General features: G+C 44.7%; 1 protein-coding gene across 1 annotated transcript; it reads right to left on the bottom strand.

Moving 5' to 3' along the window:
• Positions 1–203: 203 nt before the first annotated feature.
• LOC119695184 (protein FAM162A-like) lies at positions 204–4931 on the bottom strand. The gene is made up of 4 exons (XM_038123160.1): positions 4689–4931; positions 2746–2851; positions 1420–1528; positions 204–769 (listed from the first exon to the last, which is right to left on the bottom strand). The coding sequence occupies exons 1-4, from the start codon at positions 4819–4821 to the stop codon at positions 662–664; spliced, it is 456 nt and encodes a 151-aa protein (XP_037979088.1). The 5' UTR covers positions 4822–4931; the 3' UTR covers positions 204–661.
• Positions 4932–11850: the final 6919 nt, after the last annotated feature.

Raw genomic sequence — 11850 nt, 5'->3', positions numbered from 1 at the left:
CGTGACACTTGGGGGATCAGAGCATCAGCACCCACAGGCATGAACTGGGGCCTGTCTTGAAGTTAAGTCACTTTGTGAAAATGTAATTTTCAATATCTCATTAGAACTTCTCCCATCTGTTAAGCATCATCCCAGAGAGTTTGGTGACACTCTAAATGAAGCTGTGAAGAGATGCATTTGTTTTAGATATAATTGGACAGCTGTTTTATTATGAGTTAATGAACTATGATGATTAAAAAGAATTCCGTTTTGGCAATCCATGTATTAACAATTACTCTGGACTAAAATCACAGCTAAGCAAGTGCTAGACAACTTTCATGACAATCATTGGGAGCAGTGATTGGATTAGAGGAGACTTGAGCACCAGCAGCACCATGAAAAGCTGATCCTGAGCTGGGAAGTCCTGCATTTGCTCTTTCCACACTTTGCAGGTTAAAAGAGATCTTTGTATATGAGCTGGGCCTGGTGCCAAAGACAGAAGCCACAAAAAGCAGTTCGTTTCCATAGGGGGTTCCCAGTTTGCATGGAGCAGTTTTGAAGCAGTGGAGTCTTTGCTCTGAGAGTTTCAGTAAAAAAGCTCTTAAGAGTTAAACGAAGACAGGTCCATATGCCACACGTGCAGATCACTTATCTCCTAATGTTAAAATAAATCTGTTCCAAATCATTGTGACTTCCCGACAGCTGCCTCCTGACCTTTCTCTGCTTCAGCCCTCCATTTGGCCTTCTTTTCTGCATTCACCCTCAGCAGCGTCTGATCCTTCTTGGCAGCCTGGAAACGATTTGGTGGAAATCATTGCATGCACACAGTTACCACCACTAAATTTCCCCACATCTGCACCACTTCCTTTGACTCCTCGCTGTCCTTTTTGATATTTTGCAGTGATAGAAGTTAATCTGTTTCCTTGTTGTACCACATTTTCAGCATTTGCAGTTCCGATTAGCAGGAGAATTACACTGTATATTGATTACAGGAACACTGGGACTTGCAAGTCAAACTGGAGACCCAGCAGTGGGGTGGGATAGGGAGAAGAGTCACAGCTCTTGGTGACCATGGTGGTATCCAGGCCAGGCAGGCAGGACCACAGGAGCCTCATGGCTGACAGATGTCAGGCAGAACCAGGTTCCATTGACACTGTCTGAGCTATTCCATTGCCTTTGGCCCAGCCTGCTGTTGAGACACTGTCATACAGAGCATTGCGCTGCACAGGTTTATGGCAGCGTGGGTCAGGAGCAACACATTAATCAGCAGGTTGTGCCAGTGTCTCCTCTGGAGAAGGGGTGATACAGATTTTGTGCATACATTGCTCATGTGTACTATTGTACTATTCTCAAACCTATCTATCACCCAGGTGCTTATTTCCAAAGAACACACATAGGCCATACATTAAGTGAGCCAGTTCCCCCAGAAACAATACTCACTTGTTTGCCTGTGATGATCATGGTCACACAGCCCAGCACAGTCAGGGCAATCATGATGTAGCAAACCTTTATCCTGGCAAGGTTCCTTGCAGTGTCGAGGACCTCAGACCTGTGGAGGACAGAGCAGACTTTCCATTCTGCAGCAGCCTGTGTGAAATGGGATCATGGGGAGATGGGAAATGAATGCTCAAGTCTTGCAGCTACTTCCTGTCAATGTACAATGGGGTTTCTTCTCTTTCTGCAGCTACTTAAAGGAGAACTGTAAAAATTAGCCTGTGGGGAAAAGATTTAGGTCAAAAGCCATCAGTAATAACAGCATTAAAAACTCTTCCTCTCCTGTATTCTTTTATTGTGTGAGAGAGTGAACGCCGGTAAAATGACAGGGACAGGAAAGTCTTTCCACTATAATAATGAAGGGCCGAGCTTTGGGTGCTGCAGGGCAGGCCAGGGGTGCTGTGCAGCACCAGCAGACACTGGGGCCCTGCCACCAGAGCCAGGCAATGCCACTTTTAGGGAATTAAAAGCCCACCACAGCACAGCCTCTGCCAGGCAGTTGGCACCAGCCCCACAAGCATCTGCCTGTGGTGGGAGGCTGACTGGGTCAGAACACACAACTGCACCATCCAGGAGTTTTCTTCCCAAGCAGCTGAACAACCCCATCCATCACTGGAAAATCTCCACCACCTTCCATGAGTAACTCCTGGCATATAACCAACAATTCATGTTTGCAAGAAACTGCAGCATGGCAATGAGCCATCCCTGAAATTATATCCAGCCATGGATTTACTCACACCTGCAAGGGGAAGGACAGCTGGAGGTGAACCCAGGATGTCACAAGTCAGAAGCATTAGGACTCCAAAACTGAGTGACAATCCTTTAACAAAATATCTCAGCAAGGAGGTGAAACCACAGCCCATACAGGAGGAACTCATTGCACAAGTCCGTCACCAAAGCTGTATGTAGCCCCAGCATCTAATTAAAATTTATGCAGCATTTTTAATCACTAATCAATAAAACCTAGAAAAGCATGTAAAAACCCAGATTGAATGATATCTTATCATGGTGGCTTCTGAGTTTCAAAGCCACTTGTCTTGCAAAAGATACTTCAGCTTAGTCTGAAATTTGTCATAACTAAAATAAGCAAATCCAGTTTACCTCACAGGGAATGACAAAAAGTTACAAGAGTCACAATTATTTACAGCTATTTTTGGACACCAGCATGGGGGAGGCGCTAACCCTCACAAGAGCACAATTCTGGGTAATACAGACTGGGCTCTCAATCTGTGTGTTCACAGCCAAAAGCATCATTCTGACAGGTCCACTTACGATATGTGCCTGGGAATGTCCTCCTCCTTTTTAAAGCGTCCTGACCATACTAGCACCTTTTTATCAAAATTTGTAGGCCTTCTTTTATTCTTGAAAGCTTCTTTACCTGTAAGAGATTTTGTACAAAGCAATGAGCTAAGCTTCAAGAAGGGAAAAGAGCTGTTGGTACAGAGGGAAAAGGATTGAAAGTTTAAAATTACTCTTTTCTATTCTGTGGGAGCTAAATGTGCTTTCTAATGTCAAAAAGACTCAGCAGCTGGTGTGAGGTGCTTTGTTACATTTGCAGCTCATTTAATTTGGCTTTCTTCCCTTTCATTTTGGTAGGTTTTAAACTAAAAATCTCTTCTAAACTTCCTGATTAAGAGGGCAAATGATGTGGGGCTGAAGTCCCCAAGCCCACAGCAACATCTCACCCTGTGAGCATCTTGCTTTTAAATGGCCCAACTAGTGAGTTAAGCAAACTGCCAGCAGCACAAGTAGCTAACTCCTCAACAGCTTCTCCCGAAATCACTGATGGAGAGATGATGTCTGCTAAAATGTAGCCTGGTGGGAGACTGACAGTTGTTCTCATGCAAGCTGGGTACCACGTTACTGCACTCTAATGATGATACATTACACCCCATCAGGCTACCACGGTGATGCCATTTGCATGCTGTCACCCACAGAACAGTGAGAAAAGGACTCTGGCTCCTCTTGATGGAAACAAGCCCAATAACAGGCAACAACAAGGACAGTGGCAGAGAGACCCTGAAAAACACGGTAAGCAATGGCTAGCTCAAACCCTGGCTTTTGCAGTGCACACCTGTACAAGTGGTCTTTGCAAGGCAGCTGAGACTGCTCACCTACTATTTACATCCAGGTAAGTACACCCAAAAAGCCACTACAATGCCCTGTGCTTGCAAATGTGGGGCTTGCATTGGGAAATGTCTAATTGTGACCAGGATGGGTGGAAAGAGATGGACATGAAGATGTCTCCAGTCGCAGCATCCTCGCTCCCTGCCTGTTGCTGGATTGCTGGTACTCAGCTGAAAGGAAATCACTTGTGCTACAGAACAGGGCATGGAGAGAATTTCTTCCTGCCTTTGTTGAGCGGGTGAAATTACAGCAAGTGCTTTGGCCCCAGAGCTGCTCATGTATTCCAGGACTTGTAGATGTCTGAAAAATCCCAGTTGTAAATCTTGGCCCAGGTAAATTTAGTCTCCTGCTTCTCCTATTTCTCTCACAAAGTGCAGTGAGACCAGGAGAGCTACATCAGCAAGTGCCAGAATCAAATCTGCAGCAAGCAGTACACTTGCTGAAAGCAGATACTCCATCCCAAGGAAGACAAGGGCAAAGCCCCATGCTGGGGACCCCCAGCCATCCCACAGGAGGCCCATGCAGCCCAGCTTTCACAGGGTGAGGGTTCTGCAAAGGCACAGCCAAGAAAGTGGTGGGGCAAAGAAGAGAAACTGTGTCCATACCAGGAAGCTTGTTCATCTGGGAGCAGCCCATGCCTGCTCCCTGCCTGATAATCCAGGCCACAGCCTGGCACAAGCACACACAGCTGTGGCTGTGACCTGGCAAGGAGCAGAGCAGGAAGCAATGGAGAGTAAGTCCTCCACTTGCACTAGCCCTGCACACTCTGGGACACACACTGATCCTCCTCTGGAGACCTGGCAGCTGGGTGAGAGGAGGAGCATTTATTTGTTTTAATTGACATGAAGCTTCGGTTGGTATTTGCTGCCATAGAAGAACAGCTATATAATAGAAAAAGCTTTACCCCTGTGGTGGTCAGAGCTCTGGGTGTGCTCCCTGCCCCAGGAGCACTTGTAGCCCCAGGAGACAAAGCACTGCAGTAACTCAGCCATGGCTGAGAATGAGGGTCCTTTTCCTCACCCTTTCCAACAATTACCCTTTCCCTCTGTGTTGCAGCACAAAACAGTAACCAAAGGCTTTCTACCCACCTGGATCAGCCGTCTGCAAAGCCATGTCCTGGGCGTTCTTTGCTTTGCTGCCAGCAGCTCTGGCGGGGCGCAGAACTGGCTGAGCCACCCGCTGCCACAGCCCAGGGCTGTGCCCCAGCAGCCTCCCCAGCATCCTGCCCTGGACCACCACTGCCCCACCAGCCTGGGCAGGAGCCCAAGAGGCTGCTTCTAAGACTTATTAAAGTAAAAATAGCCCTTCCTGTAGGAAGGGAGTAGCATGCACTTCCACCCTGACTGACAACAGGTTTTGCTTACATCATGATGACGAGTTAAATTTATCACCTGTGTTTACCAAAATGACACACCCTGGGAGCTGGGCGGGCAGAAATCACCGCTGTGGCAGCTCACACCCAGCTCTGACTCTGCCCCAGGCTCCCCATCCCAAAGAGCTGCTCAGGAGATCAGTGGTTATTTACGTTACTTTCTCAGGCCTTACTATGGAAGAACTAAAATAAGACAGTGTGCTATATTTCCCCTAAGACAGGCTTAGTGAGTGCTAATTATCACAGCTGGTTAAGCTGTTAGAGTTCTTAACTGTTCTCAGCTACAAAATAATCTTGCAAATCAGTTGCTTTAAACAGATTTTCTGAAAAGCAGCAATGTTTACCACATCCCAGAATAAATGTGGTAGGAAAATAAAGTTGATGTCTGTACCTATAAATGCAGTATAGGGAGTCCATCTCACATGCAGACTGCAAACTTTCCTGGCAAAGAAATATACTTCAGGTATGCTTCAGGTTTAAAACAGTAAACTAAGAAATTATAACAAAAACCTCAGCTGATGTAATATTTGTCAGTCAGTAAAATTGTCATATAAATGTAGTGATACCTATAAAGTATTTGCCCTCCATGAAGTCTGGGTAGTGCTGAATGTTTTCCATAACACCAACTGTTCTCACCAGAGAAAGAACCACAACTAATGCTATTTTATCACTTTGACATTTCTCCTGTGTTTTGCACAAAATTCTTCCTGATGGGTCTGGAAATGGAAATGCAAAATACTTGTTTCATTTGGAGCTGTGGGGTATTTACTCTCCTTAGACATACAAGGCCCTAAAGCTGATTTACAGGTAGGGGAAAAAAATTCCATTCAAAAGTGAAGAAGCAGTTGCCAAAAGGAAAATTTTCAGAACTGCTTAGCAATACTATCAAATGCAATATTGCAGATAATCAATATATGTCTAAGAGCATGGGGAGGGACTGCAAGGGAAGAGTACTGCAGGTGTGGGCAGGGATATTCTTAAGGGGCTGAAAGGATGAAAGATGTGAAACAGATGCAGCTCTGGCTCCTCAACTTCTGCCCCAAGAAAAACATTGTCATTTATAGAGACATTTTATATTTTTGGGGAACATGGAGTTAATGATACTGAGGAAAGAAGAAAATCACAGCAGTGACAAATGTGGTTTTTCCTCTTTCATGGAAGCACCATGATGTATCCAGGCATAGCACAATGTGTTCATCTTAATTCACTTGTAATTTGGTAAAGCAAATTAGATCCATTTCCAGATTAGGAACCCATACAGAAAATAAATAGTGTTTTGAGCTTCCAGCTGCAAACAAAACCTGCAAACAAGAAGAAATCAGTGGATGTGATTATGTTGAAAAAAGCAGAAGGGAAAGCTGGTAGAGTCAGAGAGAATATTTGTGTCCTGCTCAGGATTTCCCTGTGGTAAAATGGGTATGAGGAAAGATACATTTATAGCCTGAAGTTTATGGCCAGCATGCCTGAGCATTCCCATGAGCTCCCTTCTCACCTTGTGGAAGAGCTGCTGAGTGAAAAAAAGGCATTATACATCTGGACATCCCTCAGTCCCCAAGCCGGGGGGGCTGTGGGCAGTGGATGGGATGTGCTGCCTTGGTGCTTGTGTCACACTTGGACATGCCTGGCCCCACAGGGGCTCCAGCTGTGCAGAGCATTAGAGCATCTTCACTCAAACAGGCACTCTCCAAAATACTCATTGCAGAAGTGACTGTTCTTTATGTCATGTCTGATTATGGATTTGAAGAGGAAAAAAAGAACATTTTTATATTATGTCTTAATTTCTTAAAAGGGGAGAAAACTGTGGGGGTTGCAGGCCTCTGTTGCTTATCCATCTAGGGGTTGCCAATTGTTTCCTCTAGCAGACACACCAGCTAACAGCTGTATTAATCATGTCTGCTGTGAGCAAAAAGGCACTTCAGGATTTATTATGCCAGCATTTGGAAGTGCAAAGACACAGAGGTCCTCACAAAACCACAAAGGCAGTTACTTGTTCCTGAATTTTGTTTGCTTGTCTGGCACCATGAATGCTTAATGACAGGCTGAGTTTTACTGCAGTGCATGAAAGCTATAGACACCTCTGTGTTAGGAATTCCAGCTTTCCCTTCAACACTGTGGATCTCCCTCTGGCCCAGAGCAACTTGGATCTCTTTCTGAACAGCAGAGAGATGCAGAATGCTCTTGGACTGAGGTAGACTTGTGAGCAGCCTGATGAACTTTGATCTCCTTAGAGATGTGTTGTGCCTATCTCAGTGCATGCACATCCCCTCTGCCCAGGTTACAGCACATCCACAGGAGGCTCATCCAGTCACTCCCCACACCAAGCCATCACTTGATACCCATCAGTGACTCATTACCAAAGTGCAGCCAGTATTTCATAACCATTCAGATCACATGTAGGGAGTGGATTGAATAGGAGTAACAGCTTGTTCAGAGCTCCAGAATTAGCAAAACTGGGTCTAATGCACCATCTCCTCTGACTTCAGCATCCTTCTGCCAGGAGGAGAGCAGGAGCCCAACTCCTGAGCAAGCCCTGGACAATACAGAAAGCAGTGACTAGCTCTACGGGCGTTGCCCAGGCTTCCTCTGACCTCACTGCAAGGGGAGGGCACAGCTCTGAAGGGCTTTGAGTCACAAAGGACCAGACTAGCTTAGACAGAGCAGAGGATGGTCTGCAGCTGTGGTGGTGCAGACTCGTGACATTTCTGGTTTCTGTGTGAGAGTGATAAGTAGCTGCCACACTTGTTGCACACTGCTGCCAACACTGAAGATTTAAACTAAACACAAAACTTCACAGGACTCCATCCTGGTTCTGCATCCTCTTCACACCCCTTCTGCCACCTCAAACTCTGCTACTTCAGCTGCCTCCACAGCAAGAACTAGCAGCCAGTCCTGAAACAAACTCAAAAACCTTTGCAGAAGTGGAACTGAGAGACCACAATATAAATCCAGTTGGTGTTTGTGAAACTCCATTGCTCTGGCTTATTACTGACTTCATACTGTTATTCCCACTGCCTTAATTCTGATTATTGTTAGAATTATTGCAGCAATGAGAAACTTGGACTCAGTTCTCCTCACTTGTCCTTCTTCTGCTGCTTTCAACAGCCATAGGAATGAAAGTGTTTATTTTTCCAAGAGCTCCAGGTTCCCACATATCTCTTTACACCTCCTTGTTAATTTTCATGAAAATGCATAACTAATCTTTTTACTCATACACAGAAAAGAATTCATATGAGTATTAAAAAAAAAAGGCATTACTCTGCAAAGCTGTTTTCAGTGTCCTCAAAAACAAGTGGCTTACCATCAGACTCTGCTTTGCATGCCATGAAAACTTCTTACATGGGAGCTGTGATGGGGAATAGAAGATAAGATTATCTTAAAATTCTTTGCCTTCCCCCATCTAATTAAATATGCAGCAGAGCTCTGTCTTGGTTCCTAGACAAGATAAACAGCAATCCTGGATGGGCTTGTGGCTTATGAAATTAGAAGTGAGTCAGGAAATATTTTTCCACGCAACTGGATGTTCTCCAGCAGCACAATTTGACGCAGCAAGAGCAAGGAATTGCTTTGAAAAGTCTCATTCACCTGCAGACTCCCAGCCCAAGAGCTGTCCCTCCCCTCCAAGGTCCCCAGGGAGAAGCCCTCTCAGGGCTTCCTTCTCTCCAGATGAGTACCTCCTCCCCATATCAGGGATTAGTCTACCCTGAGGAAACTCAGATGCAAATCTCAAGAACTGAAGGCTCCTTAACTGTTCTTCACCATGACCAGGTCAATCAAAGGAAGAGTTACAGCATCTTACAACAAAACCAAAACTTGAGGATTTGTAAAGAGTTCTTTACACAAGCACCAGCATGAAGCTTTGATCAACTCAGAACACTTGGATTCATGTTTTTTATAATCTTAAGTGTTGTCAATGAAACAAAACAATGAAGGAGTCCTTACCTTTTTTGTGAGTTAAACTTCAGCTTTGTTTTAAGAAAAAAAAATTCCTCTATCCAGTTACTGAGAGATCCTGCATTTTCTGCCAATAATGTCCCTATTCCTCCAAATTTTATAGTACCACTACCATTTGAAAAATCTTACCTAGAAACCATAAATAAGATACTAAACCATAGTATTTAAACAAACAAACAAACAAAACTAACCCCAAACTCCACTGTCTCTGGTAAATCTTGCCTAATTCACACCACACGAGCCTTTTGACATCAGTTTCTTAGGAGGGAAAGGTAAGACAAGAGGACCCATAAGCCACATTTGCTGTGTTTCCTTCCATCAGTTCTGTGTTTTTAGAGAAGAAGCAATAGAATATTTGTTGGACACAGGAATGCAGTTAAGAATTGTCTTAATAGGAGCCAAATCCAGTGGAGCTTATGAGTTACAGCTGGAGTCACTAATCTCTGCAAGCAAACACGGTAAAGGAGCCTGGAATGGGTCTGAAGTGTCCTGGGTACAAGGTGCAGGGTTTATAACAGCTCATGTCAGAAGGACAAAGCTCATGGCAGCAAAACAAAAGTTAGTCATTGCTCTGGCAAAGCCCCAGTTTGACTTTTCCCAGGTCTGGGATGATCATACGAAGGTGCTGGTCCAGCACAGGGCAACTTGGCATGTGCAGCATTTGCCTACACATGGGCTGAAAGGTGGGGTAGCCCCAAGTGCAGCTTCATCATGGGGGAGCAGCCAAATGTGAGCAGCAAAGATGACAGGACCTGTGGAAAATCATCCAAAATATTTGGGGTGTAGTGATGCAATCACAGCTTTTATTACTAGGGAAAATAATGCACTGATGAGCTTTGCACCAGGTCACTGATTTCTGGAATGGTGCACAATTGGACTGTAGAGCAAAAATGTGTGAAACCCCAGAGAAAACAAAACCATCAGAATCTTAACAGTTTATATTTTGACTCAGAGTTTGGAGAACCATTTAATTTAAATGTTTTCCACACCTGTTTCCCCAGCTGAGCTAGAGAAACACATTGACAAGGACAGACTTGCTGTTGCCTTGTCACTTAATGATTTTCTTTCCTAAGAAAAATGGCATTGTCTTCAAAAACAGATGCATTTACAAAAATTTCAGTCCATTAGTCAATAGTTTAGGGAGAAAAAAAACCCCTCCAATTTAAAAGGATTGAACCATTCTGTATGGAAATTTCCCCGCACTTGTTTTAATTCAAGGATGACTCAAATTTTTTTCAGCTCCTGCAGAGAAGTCATATATCATCAGTCAGGCCAATAAACTGGCTGATATCACAAGGACCCCCTCCATTTTGGGGTTAAATTTCCCTCTCAGTGACTGGCTGAAAAGGTTTGTAACCAATGCTGGAGCACATGCATCTCAGGTAACACAGTGGGAGGCACTGCCCTGGGCATAATTTGCACCAGTAATGAACAACACAGCGACCATAACAGAGCCATGTGCCTCCTCAAATATATGAATTGATCCTTGACAATCGTCCTGAAGAGACCATAAAATGCTCCTGGGTGAAACACAACCTACACATAGGATGAGATTTGCTTCCAGCAACTTTTATGTGTCCAAAGGGACCACAGGGAAACACATCTCCTAAGAGCTGCATGGCCACCCAAGTGAGCATGGGGAGGGCAGGAAAGGGAAAAATCTGTCAGACGAGTCTCTGCATAGTAGCCTGGGGGCTTTGGTGAAGGAGTGTTGTCTTGTTGCCTTGTTAAACCACTGGCTGTGTCTGTCTGCACACTCAGGGTGACTTCACTCATGCTGGTGACTCCTCTGCTCCTTGCTTGTGCTGTGCCTGGGATGAGGGAGTCCCAGGCAGCTCCTGCTGCTCCCATGCAGTCTGGCAAAGCAATAATGAGGAGGAAAATGAGACACTCATCTTGAGAAGATAAATAATGACTGCAGAGGGGCAAGGAGCTTATTAAAAATAAATTACATCCTACATAAACAAGACTTCACTTCTTCGGCAGTAACTCAAAACTGCCCTGCATTTTTTGGACTATGCACGTCATGGAAACACATACACAACCCATAGCAAAGAGTTGTCTTACTGAAGGAGGGATTTACCCAAAAATAGAGTTTATTATGGATATATGAGATGTTTCCAGTGTGCTACCCACATTAGATTGGCACCTCTCATTTGCTTAACCTTCAAAAAAAGTCTCTCACAGGTACAAATACTGTCCTTGGAGAAGTGGGGGTTCCACAAACAAAGACAATTTGGAGAAGGAAATAGCTAAAGTGGGAGCCTGGGAAGACTAGAAGACCCTCTGATGTTGTATCAGTGGGACAAAGAGCACATGGTGCAAAGTCAGTTCTTCAGGTCAAAGGATGGGGATTTCTGACTGCATTTGGTGAACTCAGGATGACACCAAGCTGCCAAATGGATGCTGCCATGGAAAAAGCAGATGCAATTCTAAGATGTACAAGAAAAGTCATTCTAGTAGAGAGAAAACAGTTTTAGTATTCTCATATAAAACATCTGGAATAGCCTGCAGTACTCTGCTGGTTTAAGAGAGTTACTCAAGAAGAAAAGTAATAAAGGAAGAAATGAGAGGAATATGTCTTTTTCTTGGCTAACTGATTATAAATGGAGAGGCATCATGGCAGATGTGTCTCTGAGAAACTCAGTGCCAGAGAAGAAGGGCAGTCAGGCTGAATCTCAACACTGATACCTGAACAAAGGGAATGAGCTGCTCCTGGTGAATGCCAAGGGCTGCACCTTTTCTGATGGGGCTCCTTGTACCTTTCAGCACTGGGGCAAGGGCTGTCCCCACCCTCCCAGCAGCTGATGAAGCACAGGCAGTAAAGCCAACAGCCAGGCCACAAAGTTCTCCAGGCTCCTGCAGCGCTGGTTTAACTTCGGGCCACAGCTGCACAGTCATTAGTGTTTACAAAACAAGTTTCCGGA

The sequence above is a fragment of the Motacilla alba genome, chromosome 4A (genome assembly GCF_015832195.1).
Source record: "Motacilla alba alba isolate MOTALB_02 chromosome 4A, Motacilla_alba_V1.0_pri, whole genome shotgun sequence".
Taxonomy (NCBI): domain Eukaryota; kingdom Metazoa; phylum Chordata; class Aves; order Passeriformes; family Motacillidae; genus Motacilla; species Motacilla alba.
Note: the sequence above shows the minus strand (reverse complement) of the source record. Positions and strands in the feature narration are given on the sequence as shown.